The following is a 13,465-nucleotide window of genomic DNA, read 5'->3' as shown; positions in this document are numbered from 1 at the left end:
AAAAATAAAAAAAAACCGCGTTTCACATTAGAATACTCTCTTGATCGGAATGTATTTATCTTGATCATGATTCGTGACTTGGATGATCGAAGACGGTAGTAATAGCATTGCACGGCTGGATTCGGGGATACGTATTTGAACATTTTTTTGTTAGAAAATTCCAAATATATTTATAAATAGATTTGATGCACAAACATAAATAAATATAATACAATCCGTTCTTTTATATATTTTTATAACGTTCATTTATCGCATAAATTTGAAGGGTTCAGCTCGTCTGAAAGGACACTTGTTAGCAGCATTTCGCGCAATTAAGTACCGTAATACTAATACTGGCACCAGTTCGTTGAAAAACCGACGACAGGATGACGACGAAGTCCCGGCGAAAAGCAAAATACCTTCCGAATGGAGATTTCAGAAAATTCCATGGCCATACATCCGTACGTTAGCATGTACACGGTAATATTTCTTTGAAGCTGTCTGTCACGACACGATAACTCGTTAGCGAATAGGAACTCTTACAGCGTTTCCCTGTAACGCGACTCGTCGGCGCTTTTTCGAATGGACAAGGACGGAAGGAAATTACAAAGTGAAATAAAACCGAATGGATTTCGACGTTAATACTATGCTGAATTAATCGAGTTATTGTCGCAGCCTTCCTCCCTGTCCGAAACGATTTCGGAAGATGAGCTCGAGCGAATTATCCGAGCCGCTTCGCGCCGTTGCTCCGTCGAACTCGTTGGGATTTCGATCTTCCGTAGGCGCGAATAAAATGGCAGTGACCACGAAATAATAATGGAACGGCGAACAACCGTTCGAATCGAATCGGAATTACTCCCCGACGTGACGAACGACTATTATTCGCGACTGAACACAATGATGATGCGAGACGTTTACGTAGTCTCCAAGGGACAGCCCGAATCTGTTCGGCGTTGCTTCAACCGCGAGGAAAAAGAAAAAAGATTCCACGATATTAGAGTCGCCGAGTGAACTTTTCTATACGATGAGATTCGTTTCTTCCGTCTGGTTTTCGAAGCGCCCTACGGCGAACGGCCAATCCCTATCCGAAATTCTCTTGAGTTTTCCGCTTAAGAGATTTAAAAGATCGTCGAGATATCGCATGTCGCAAATCTCCTGGCGCAGTTTGCTCGTGCTACTGGAAATGTCGTCCATTTTTCGCTCGTCGCACTGTAAAATACGATTTTTCAATGCGTTATCATTGCTCGCGTTGATATCTTTGCCCGTAATAAACATTGCTAATGATGCAGCACTACGTGCCCCCCCCCTCCCCCACCCCTATTGGCGTCATTATCTCTGAATTATTAGTTTACATCGAATGATCGCGAGCACTGTGTAATAATATATTATTGTTCTCGGCCAGGTGGACGCGATCGTTAATAGATGATATACGAGGGTAATGCAGCCGAAACGCGCACGTACCAATTAAATTGATATCGGGGCGTACGGACAGTTCGTTCCGCTATTGCGATCAAGTTGAAAGGTGACACGAGCGAATAATCTTTACGAGGGCTTCTTTCGCGTCGTAATATGCAACGGGAGTAGAACGAGAACAGAGTAATTGCAGGGCAGAGGAACCAATTAATGTGCCCTGTTCGCGAACTTCAGAGGTTTTCGCTACCGAAAACAATTTTAGCAGCTCAATCGACATTTCTTAAGAATCTAAAGGTAAACATCGAAGCTTCATTTATCGATGTACGTTTTTCCACGAAACAAATATCGAAACTTCTTTGAACATTGGGAGAAAGAAAAGAAAATGTTCTGGAGCCACCTACAGTGCTGCGAATAATTATAAATTCAATGTAACTTTTACAATTTTACTGATATTTAAACAAGAAACAACAAAAAAACTGTATTTGTATGTTTCTATTTTTTGTTATTTCTAATATAGAAGTACACAAATATGATATTTTTTAAGTTTTCGTTGTGATATCAGTGACGATGTAAAAGTTATTTTGAAACTATAATTATGTACACTATACTTTTATAATAATAACAATAATAATAATGATGTCATTTATAACCTCGAATGAATTTCAACGAATAAATAATTAATTGTATTTGGATGAAAAAATTCTTATTCGAAATTCGTCTTATTCGATAAATGTACCGTAATTGGCTCCACTACTCTGATTACGTTACGTTCAGAGAGAAAGATCCTGTTTTATTATTATACCCGTGCAACGATTTGAATGCATAAGAAACACAATATCCTTACACGGAATGAATAAAATGAATAGCGTGCACAGATCGTGGCGTATTCTCACCTGAAAACTCTGTCGCAGGTTACATATATCTCGGAACATATCTTTATTACTGGCCTGCAGCATTTCCACTCTCCTTTGAAGATCTCGGACCACATTTTCCGAAGTTTCGAGCACATCCGGGTCTTTCGCGTCCGTTTCTATCGCCAGGGCTAGCCTGGTTAGCCGATCGTGGGAGGAGGTGCTATCGCAGAAACGATCCTCCTCGAGAAGAACCACCGCTTTTTCGGGATCTGTGTCGAGAACTTCGAGAATTGATACCGCCTCGTTGATAGCGGTGCATCGCCCCTGTAAAACGTAATCCCAACTTTAACACTAAACCTACCGAGCGGTGATGGTGTAGGGGCGAGCCGACATGAACACGATAGAAAAAAGAATACCGAAAGACCATTCTACTTTAACTTGATCCTATTGGAAAGGCCAACTAACTCGCTATAAATTTACGTGATGCCATTATCCTGCTTCTACATTTATACCCTCGGTAATAAGTACAATCCGGACATTACTCGTTATACAGCCGGAGTTCATCCTTTAGCTGATTATGTATTGGGTTGACAATTAAGTAATTGCCGATTTCAGTTATAGATGTCTCTCACTCCAATTTTTATGATATCCGTAAATGTTATATTATAAAGTTATTATTATTATTATTATATTTTTTATTATCCGTGAATGTTAGCAACTGGACAAATTGAATGCAGCGGTCAAGGAAAAGCGACCAGAATTGATCGATCGTAAAGGTGTCATTGTACTACCACTGTACTTTTATAACTAATAGGTAATTTCCCGTACAAATTATTGGGTTGGCAACTAAGTAATTGCCGATTTCAGTTATAGATGTCTCTCACTCCAATTTTTATGATATCCGTAAATGTTATATTATAAAGTTATTATTATTATTATTATATTTTTTATTATCCGTGAATGTTAGCAACTGGACAAATTGAATGCAGCGGTCAAGGAAAAGCGACCAGAATTGGTCGATCGTAAAGGTGTCATTTTCCAGCAGGACAATGCTAGGCCGCACACGTCTTTGTCCAACTCGGCAAAAATTGATGGATATTGGTTGCGAATTGATGTTACACCCACCATATAGCCCTGATCTCGCGCCAACGGATTACCACTTATTTCGATTCCTGGACAAACTCCCTTCGCGGTAAAACTTTTAACGATGATGACGCTGTAAAATCTCACTTAACTCAGTTTTTGGCCGAAAAGGATCAGACTTTCTACGAGCGTGGAATTTTCAAGTTGTCAGAGAGATGGCGGAAGGTCATCGAACAAAATGGAAAATACATTACAGATTAAACTTCGTTCCAAGTAAAAAGAAAATTTTTTATTTCATTGAACAAATCGGCAATTACTTAGTTGCCAACCCAATATATTCGACTTAGGTTCAAATGGAGACTCACCGTTTTGCGAATCAAATTCGTGCAAAATCAATCGCTGGCAAATTATCATTAGACTCGCGGCGGCTTTGAAAACGATCGAAAAACGCTTCGGAACGAGGCAGAATTATTTTAGAATGTTCTTTGAGAAACGAACAAGAAGGACGTGAGTAAATGATCGAAAAGCGTTTTACGATAAGGTAGAACTGTCTTCGTACGTTCTTCGAAAAATGAACGAGAGCAACGTGAGAAATAATCAAAGAAACCTTGGAACGATGATTTTAGAACGTTCATTGAGAAAGATCTCACGAGAGGAACACGAGAAATAATGAAAATGGGGGGGGGGGGGGTGCTTGGAACAAGGTATTATTGAATTAGAACGTTTATCGAAAAATGTCTCGTCTTAAAACACTCAACATAATTGTATTTATGTATAAATGTATATTTGTTAACAAATAATATTCGATACTTGCTGACAGAGAATCTTTCTAATATCATCAGACAACATTAACTCTGATCGATTCTAATTGAAACTTTCATCTCTGTTCTGATCGGAGCACACGATGCGAGAACCTCGTTGAAAAAGGTTCTACTTTGAGATCCTATTTTAAAGGTACAAGTTCGAGTTTTCTATTTCGACTCGAAATAGATATTCAAGAGAAGAGTTTTTGAAAATAAAATAATCGTGTATTTAATATTATAGTGCAATTTTGAAAGGACAGTTATGGAAGGGATGTTCCATTCATAATAATGCATTGGATCCTTTACATCTCAATTTAGCAAACAAATTAAAAATCTAACCAATAATTAGAGTAAAATTAAAGCAGAAATAATAAAGAGTGCATTCCATTGTAATCCAAAGGAAATGCTTGTTCAGATGCGGTAAACATGAAATTAGCCAGTGATAATTAGACTGCGGATCTTTATGCAAAATAAAAACAATCTTCATCGATTGCACCAAAGATTGGACAACTAGAAATTTCCTTCTTTCTTTATTAATACCAGTGAGCTAAAAATAATACGTAGACGTCCATAAATTCTTTCAATAGCTTCATTGTTTTAAATTTGAATTATTCATTTTTATTATAAATTCATCAAATCCGCAGTCCAGTGATAATAATAATTCGAGAAACATTTCATTGTACACTCAAAATTAATCCTTTCGTAGATCATATTCACAGTTTTACATTCGAAATCAATCCTTCTGTAGATCACATTCATTTTCTTCACACACCAAATTAATCCTTTTACAAATGAAAATCATACTAAATTCAAACATCGAATAACATTTTATAAACAATTATTGAAGATTAATTATTTGCAATGAAATGTATATTATTTTTTATTAAATCTACAAATTCATATTAAATATGCAAAATTTTATAAAAGACGGCCAATTTGAATGTAACCTGCGAAGGAATTCATTTTATTTGCAAAATAGTGAATACGATCAACGGAACGATTCGCTTGCAGCGCAAAAAAGTGGTGAACGTGAACAGAAAAGATTAACTTGTAGTGTAAAACTTGTCCCAATAATGTAATTTACTCGAGCATATCCGATGATGAAATCAGTGAAGTTTAGGAAATTGTAAAATAAAGAACCGGTCATTTCGGACAACAAAGTCCGACGGCAAGCTCGCCCGCACGGATTCTTACTGGGCCGGATCGAGTCCGAAGTTCAAGGTAGAAAAGTGAATCAGAAATAAATATACCTGCGAGGTGTCCAACTTGTAGTTCGTCGATGCCAGTTCGACGGAGAGACACAACGGTGTGCTTTGTAGATCGCTGTGGGTGTCCGAGCTCCAGTCGTTGCTCTGGATCCCGGACGTGTCGTCCATGGACGAGCTACGCGTCTCTATCCTCTTGCAGTCCTCCCAGGTGACGTTCAACCCCTCGTTGCTCGATCTCTTATAGATCAAATCCGGTGCCCGCGACTCGTCGAAGCTAATTTTCTCGTGCTTGATCGACGAGGCATCCTCGTATTGTTCGGAAGTCGTCCTCGAGCGTGTCCAGTCTTCCGAGAAAACGGCCGGCATCGCGACCTCCACAGGCGAGGAGTTCACGAGAGTTTTCTGGTGACCGTCGCCTGATCGAACGGTCGTCGCCGATTAGAGATTTGTTTCTTTGGAACGCGGAGCAACAGTCCGTAAGAGCGAAACAGGAGAGCCCCTTCGGCGGATCGAAAAACGGAGCAAAAACGGAAGCGCAGTTTTCGCAAGCGATTCGCAAAAATCTGTGCAACAACTCGGCAAGTTTCTCCCCCGAGCGGAGCATAGCGGCAGAAGTTTAAAGGGGTGCAGGTGTTGAAACGAAAGTACGTCTAATGAACGCGAAGCGAAGCGAACCGATTTCACATATTGGTAGACCGCGAAACTTTACTAGGTCAGACACAATGGCTGGGTTATATGTATTCAAGCTGGCTGACGGCAGTCTTGCTCGAACAAGTTTGCGCGATCTGCCGCGCGCTGTTGCACGCTCCGCGCGAATGTCGAACGTCGTGTGCTCGTGTGGGCTCGCGTGCCCGTGTGCGAGAGAGGCTCTCCCCCGTAAACGAGAAAATACCTACAAACTTGCTTAGAGTCGATAAGATAATTCAATCGCCGTCGGCTGCGAGGCGCTTTCCGTGGACTTTCATTTTCTGACATCAGCCTCGTCTGAGAGATGGATAAGTAACGGGGCGATGGTGTGAGTATTCTATACTCCTGAGACCTAACCAGCCTTTCCGGCGTGTAGCATATACCACGGACCCGAGACCGATGCGATTTTGGCCCCGCGGATTCCTCGAAGTAGGATTCGGCCTCCTCGGCTGGAAACGTCGGGGCGTCCTGTGATTTCAGAAACGTTTGGGCACCAGTCTAGGACTTTTCCACAACGGTCGAGAATAATATCGATATCGTATATTGTCTTTCCTCGAAAGATCACGTGCAGTGTCAAAACGAGAATCTTGATGTTGTTCTCTTTAGAATTTTCAATGTGGCTAAAATACTCTCGAATACAATCTTAACACTATGCCGTCCGCAGATCTTAGATATGATTCTTTCGTTTGACGCCGGCATAATAGCTTGGAAATGTCAGATTAAAAAAAAAAATTAATATAAATATATAATATAAATTCCTAAAATAATATAGTAATATAAATGGTAGTAATATAAATAGTATAGTAATATAAATTCCTAAAATTAAGATAAGTCATCGAAGAATTTTCGTACTTAATTCTTAGTTAAATAAGCACAATGCTATAGTTGGTTTGCTGCTTTTTAACACCCAAGAAATATAGTTCAAATGTTATTTCAGTTTTTTAAAATGACACCAAAGTGGTACCACCGGCATACAACAGACAGCTTTTGCATGGCACCAGCGTGGTGCCACCGGACGGCATAGTGTTAATAAATTTAAATAATTTGAATTTTGCTGTATATATTTAATTTATGAATATTATTTAAAACCAATTAAGAATTCGAAAATCGCGATCGGCACTGACTGTTTTGAATTTGATGAGAGTTCCCCAATCGTCATTTGTTTAATATAGCTCACCCTAACTTTAAAATTACTATGTACACTATACATCTACTTTTAATCGATTTTCTGATCCATATTTTACGGATAAGAATATGTTGTGTACAAATTAAAAAAAATTGTAGAAAATTATTAGTTACGTGCTGCTAATGTGTCATTTTGATTAAATCGTTTACTTAGTTTCATTTAAAAATGTTTACGAAGCCTATTTTCAATGACCTATAAATAAAGATCATTCGAAGTCACAACATATGAACTACAATGAAAAACAAATTTCTCCAAGTTACTTTTCAAATATCCGCGTGCTCTGTTGTTGTTAATATGTTCCTCTCGTTATCGCTATTATGGGTCATAGAATATAAACGTATGAATCATACTTGTACTGGTATCTCTATCTACGGATCCTATTACTAGTCCGTCCTTCGACTAAATTGCGACCTTGCATTAACATTCGGTTTACGAAAATGCTTTATGCAAATACAGACAAAGTAGATATGATTTTTGCTGTAGTCAAAAACCAGCGAGTTATTCAAGTATTTCTTTTGAAATGCCCTACCCTGTATACACGCGCACGCACATACTTATATTACTCATCGCATTAAATAATAAAAAAAAGAAGGTCAATGAATGCCTCGAATGTATCATCAGGAAAGTGGTAATTGAAAAAAGAAATTAATTATCGAAAAGAAGCTAAGAAAATCGCAAGACAAAATCAATGTTTCCTATCCTAAGAATTAAACAAGAGCAGGACAAGATTATATTATCGATATTTTTTCAGAAACGAGACAATATTTCAGCAAATATCGTGTTGTCGTGTATCGGTTTTCGATGAGTACGGAATACCCGCGTACACACATGGTACATGAAACGTGTAATAAGTAATTAAGGATCCATAATCACTAGGGCGGTCCTTATTTTACAACTTTCAAGTCTTTCGTAAATTAGGACCTATCCTCGTAAATTAGGACACTCGTTGAGAAAATGATGTGTGCAGAAAGCAATCGGATAACGGTACCCTGTGCCACATTTGCGTTAAAGTTGAAACGCTTGAATGATTTACGTTTTATTTTCGAATATACATAATTGTGTTTCGTTATTTTTAAAATAACGTCAGATGTTTTTGACTAATTAAAATGTTTATATTTTAACGTAACTGTGGCACGGATTCCTGTTGTCAAATTGCTTCCTTTTGTAGACATCATTTTCTCACCAAATTGTTTTCTTTTCTTACATCATTTTCGACAATGTATCTCGAATAATATAAAAATATATATTACAAATATATATTAACGAGTACATTCATATATCGAAAACTAAAGCCGACCGCCACTTTTGTTAAAGGAAAAAATTGTTCGAAACGTTAAGTTTTGTACAGACATGGGTAAGAATATTTGAAAAAGTATTGGTAATAGTTAATGAAATACTCTTGTTTGTATAAGTAAATTTCAAGATTTATTTGACGTCATATATAGATAAGTGTATGTATTGAAAATATCTATTTATCTTGTGATAAAGAAAATTATTAATTGAAGTATAGTATCTCGCAAGATGTACTGAAAATAATTCTTTGAAGTAGTATTTCATGCGTCTAAATTTCTGTTAATTACTTGAAATTCTATTTCTTACGACTAATATTTATGAGAGAGTTAATATTTCTTACGGTTAATATTTATGAGAGAAAATATTTTTTATGAGTAATATTTATAATAGAAAAAGTACGAACACATATCGTTTCGAGAAATAAGCTTTTTCTTATATTTCTCTTAATTAATAATAATTAATAACATACCCCAAATAATACATATCTCAAATGCAAACACGAATGGAAATAATGTCTCATTTACATTGTAAAATATATATTTTAAATATTTATTATATATTTGTAAAATCAGTGAAATATTTCAATTATATTTTTACCCAGGTCTGGCTTTATGTCACATTAAAAAATCGTTGAAATCGGCAGGGACCCTCGTCAACAGCAACTTAACCAATCAAACTTGCGACAGGTTAGTTTAACCCGACGGAAGGCGCAGGCTGGTTAAAATTTACCATAGAAACAACCAGGTAAAATTAAAAAGTCAGTTCGAGTTTCTGTTGCGACTTTTAAAAGAGGTTTGACAAAGATTTCCAGACATATCGTGAATTTTGTTAACATTTTAGAACACTGTATCTTAATAGAAGCGGTTAATTATTAATTATTAATATAATACAATAATTTATATTAATAATATAATTATTAATAATATTAATATATTAATATATTAATATATATATTATTATATTATATTATATATATATATATATATATATAATATAATATAATATAATAATATATATATTAATATATTAATATTATTAATAATATTATATATATATAATATAATATTAATATATTAATATATTAATAATATAATTATTAATATAAAATTAATAATTATATTATTAACAAAAATATTCTAGAGCCACGGTTTCATATAATATTTACGTCACATTTAATATTTCGAACGCGGGTATTTTTGCGGGTGTTACGACACGGGTTGCGCCTCCCTCCGAGTTAAAGTCGCACAGTAACTGGCACACATCTACCCTACGCGTGAAAATGTATATCTCTTAAGTTCGAACGTACCGGTTCCTTCGCGGTCGCATCGCGCAGGGTAATGCCCGCGTCCAGGTCCTTGTGAACTACGGACGCGAGCTCTATCGTCTCGCGGTTGTCGGCCAGTTCGAGTCGAAATTCCTGCGCTAGGGAATAGGTCTCGTCGTCGTCGAAATCGGAGTCTATGCAGGACAGCATCGATTCGGACGCTGAATCCAGGGACAAGCAGTCCTTGCTCCGGCTCGACCTCGGTGTCCTCGGATCGTCCTCGTTGCACAACCGCCATCCGTAGTCGTTCTCGCTGAACGTCTCTTTTGATTTCGCCTCGCGATTCCCCCTTCCTTTCGCGAGAAACATCGTTAAAGGCCGGCGACGCGGGTCTTCCGCATCAATCTTCTCGGCGTCCTCCGATCGGCGGTGTAACCGAAGAAATCTGTAACCAATGCGAATTCGCGTACAGAGGCGTCGGCGTCGGTTGGCGCGGCCCGTTTCACGAACTTTCGTCGAACAGCCGTCCGTTTTCGTGTGTACCGTCAACAGTGTGCGCGGTTCCCGAGATGTCGGGACTAACCTTAGCAGCGGGAATGTCATCTCTATACCGGCCAAGAAAGAGAAACTGTCGCGTCGCCGAGCGAACGACGATCGGTCACTGATCGGGAAAGCGGTTTACCCAATTTTCCGCGCGATACGCGTCGCCCTCGTCCGCGCCGCCGCTATTCCATATATCGTCGAAAATCGTTCACTGCCCCGTCACGGCCCCGAGTCGGACGCGTGACGCAAACGTTTATCATCTCGAGTATTGTTTCACCAAACGAAACCGTGATAAACCGACGCGGCGGCCCGGTCGTTCCGTGAACGCGATAAACCGAATAAAGTGACGACGCGCGAGTGGAAGAAGAGGAGCTCCCGTATCCCGCGATCGAGGTGTAGGAGGGCGCACCGAGAAATCGAACGGTGGCCCAGTATACGTACACTTGGTCGGCTTCTGTGTCGGCGTACAAGCCACGCCGGAAACTTCTAATGCCTAAAGAGCCAGTGGAGCCAGGGCTGCCGATGATCGAACGATCTCCGCCGGCGGCACACGCGAAGCCTCCTAACCGAACGGAACGCCTTTTCCGCGGCGAGTCAATCTACTTTCCACGCGAATTAGGCTCATCGGTGTCGCGATACCTCGGTCACGATTTCTCATATTTCGCATACTACTGGTTTGACAGCCGTGCGAAGCGCTGTCACCGCTGCTCTTCCACTGTCTCCGTAACTCCGAAACGCCCATTCCATTGACCACCGGTCGTCATGGGGACACTAACTTAATAATCCATCGCGTATGTATTCCGTGTTCTTATTGCCCGCTTGTCGCCGCCGCGTCTTGGGTGTCGTTAACGTGTCGCGCGATACGTACATACGTATATGTATTCCCGAACGACCGGCGTCGATTAACGTTAAATGCGGGTGTTACGGCTCGCTCAACGGCCATCGTAATTTCATACTGTAACGAAAGCTAATTAACCCTTTGACCGGCCACCCGCACGCCGCCAGTAAAAAAATCATTAACATTGCGAAGCTAGCCACGTTGTCAGATAACGCGTACGAACGAGCGCGAAACGTGAACGCGTGTAACGATACTTGCAGCGACTCCCGTTGATATTCCGAAACTTTTCAAAGTGCAAGTAACTTTCTTAGAACTGGGCTAAACGACTTGAATTTTCTTCTTTTTTAGATGATAGAGCGACCGGTCTACTAGACCGTAACTGGAATGCTTCTTTTTTTTTTTAATTTTGCCATTGTTCAGAACGACGAAAGAAAAGAAAAAACTCTCGTTTTTTAACTTTTTCATTCGAGCCTACAACGAAAATTTGGGGAACGTGTTTTATAGATCACGGTGAGTTGCATGCGTGTTGAAAATTTCACCGAAATCGGATGACCTTGGTACGAGCTGTAAACAATTAATAATCGAAAAAATCGCAGTTTTGTTTCGATTTTTGACACTTTCGACCAATAAGTGCGAGAAATTTGAAGTGTTTACAATCTTTTAACGGCTGTAGCTAGACTTTGCGTTAACCGATTACGATGAAATTTTCAGCATGCATATAATATACCGAGATCTAAATCCGAAAAGCATTCGTTAAATTTTCGTTACAGGCTTGGATAAAAAAAGTTAAAAAACAGGAGTCTTTTATATTGCTTTGTCATTCCAGGTAATAGCAAAATCGTAACAAAGTAGTTCGGTCATTGTTTAGTATACTATTCCCACTATCGTATAAAAAAAATTCAAATCGTTTATTCTAGTTTTAAAAAAGTTATTGCATTATAAAAGATATCCGAATATTAATGGTAGTCACTGTAGAATTCGCGACGGAAAGATAACAATTAAAATCCCACTGTAAACATACATACGATGGATATCGCTATAAACATATGTGCATACGATGAATACCACTACAAACAAACATGCGATGAATACCTCCATTGAATTTCGCCAGTGTAAGCAATTTTATTTGAGATAAGAAAAGAATTTTTACGAAGATACAGTGCGACGAAATGATAGCACATTCGACTAAAGATTATATATAGCAATCAATCAACGAACGACATTTAATGCTGAAATATCTTGTGGCTCCTTTGATCTAATAATAGCCATTGGCTAAGAAAATATAATATATATATAATATAATATAATATATATATAATATAATATAATAATAATATATATATATAATATAATATAATATAATAATAATATATATATATATAATATAATATAATAATAATAATATATATAATATAATAATATAATATATATATATGATAATATATATATTATATATCTTAACCTTTGGCTAAGATTTGTAGGATTTTATTGACAGTTTTTTTCACTCTAATTGCCTCCACTCATCTTGAATACACGAGCACGTAGACGAGCGCGCAAACGCGTTCGCGATGAAAGATGATCGATCGGAAGTCGAGTCGAACCAATTTTACTATCGACGGAATCCGAATTACTGACAGCCACATGCGCGTTATCAGTGACGCACGATCGCGACGACCGCGATCTTACAAAGGATCGAACGTGCAATTAATCATAAGTTCTTGACATGATGTTCACTCACGTTTCACGGTATATCCGATCGTCGATTGGCACTGAAAATCTTGCGACCGTTTGACACAATTTTTCTTGTCGAACGCAAGAGAAACACAGTTTTCACGCGAAGGCTCGCAGCAAAGCGTTCACGGTTCCGGTGAATGTCATCGAACTAGCGTTTCGCTACGAAATCTTGCCTTCTGCGTCCAAATGCATACTAAACGACACGGATGAGCGACAAGCGACGCGACTCGACTCGACGCGACGCGGCGACGATCTTGCTTCACCTAGAACGACGGTTGTTCCACGCGACGAACGCCCGCAGTTTGTTTTGATATAGCATAAATAAATACGGCAATCGGTGATAGACAATTGTTGCGGACAGACCCGGCGATTGGTTCGCGCGTTCACGGTTCCCCGAGAGCGCAGTTCGCCGCGATAGCTCGATGACCCTTTTGCGATATTTTTTGTTCGCAATGAGTCAAGACCAGAACCGCTTCCACCACGACCGATGATTTTTCCTGCTTGCTTATGGTCGACCCGCGTTAACGATCGTAGAATCTATCGCGGTTTACGTAAATATTTCGACTTGTTCATTCTCTGT

General features: G+C 38.8%; 1 protein-coding gene across 3 annotated transcripts; it reads right to left on the bottom strand.

Moving 5' to 3' along the window:
• Positions 1 to 204: 204 nt before the first annotated feature.
• Positions 205 to 13,178, bottom strand: LOC117221665 (uncharacterized). 3 transcript variants are annotated; one of them, XM_033472797.2, is made up of 6 exons: positions 12,890 to 13,178; positions 9,813 to 10,215; positions 6,237 to 6,495; positions 5,383 to 5,756; positions 2,286 to 2,570; positions 205 to 1,188 (listed from the first exon to the last, which is right to left on the bottom strand). In XM_033472797.2, the coding sequence occupies exons 2-6, from the start codon at positions 10,137 to 10,139 to the stop codon at positions 997 to 999; spliced, it is 1,437 nt and encodes a 478-aa protein (XP_033328688.2). In that variant the 5' UTR covers positions 10,140 to 10,215; positions 12,890 to 13,178; the 3' UTR covers positions 205 to 996. The 3 variants fall into 3 exon arrangements, with proteins under 3 accessions (XP_033328688.2, XP_033328689.2, XP_033328687.2); XM_033472798.2 differs by lacking the exon at positions 12,890 to 13,178 and adding an exon at positions 10,755 to 12,301; XM_033472796.2 differs by lacking the exon at positions 12,890 to 13,178 and adding an exon at positions 10,354 to 10,736.
• Positions 13,179 to 13,465: the final 287 nt, after the last annotated feature.

Source organism: Megalopta genalis, chromosome 7, assembly GCF_051020955.1.
Source record: "Megalopta genalis isolate 19385.01 chromosome 7, iyMegGena1_principal, whole genome shotgun sequence".
Taxonomy (NCBI): domain Eukaryota; kingdom Metazoa; phylum Arthropoda; class Insecta; order Hymenoptera; family Halictidae; genus Megalopta; species Megalopta genalis.
The sequence above is the reverse complement of the archived record's forward strand: the minus strand, read 5'-3'. Positions and strand labels throughout refer to the sequence as shown.

Excerpts from the sequence above, each read along its gene's own strand:
- LOC117221665 (XM_033472796.2), bottom strand. The coding sequence starts at position 10,373 with ATGACATTCCCGCTGCTAAG. Across the intron at positions 10,216-10,353 it reads ATGACATTCCCGCTGCTAAG|ATTTCTTCGGTTACACCGCC; the intron begins GTTAGTCCCGAC and ends CATTGGTTACAG. Across the intron at positions 5,757-6,236 it reads TATCGACTCTAAGCAAGTTT|GCGACGGTCACCAGAAAACT; the intron begins GTAGGTATTTTC and ends CCGTTCGATCAG.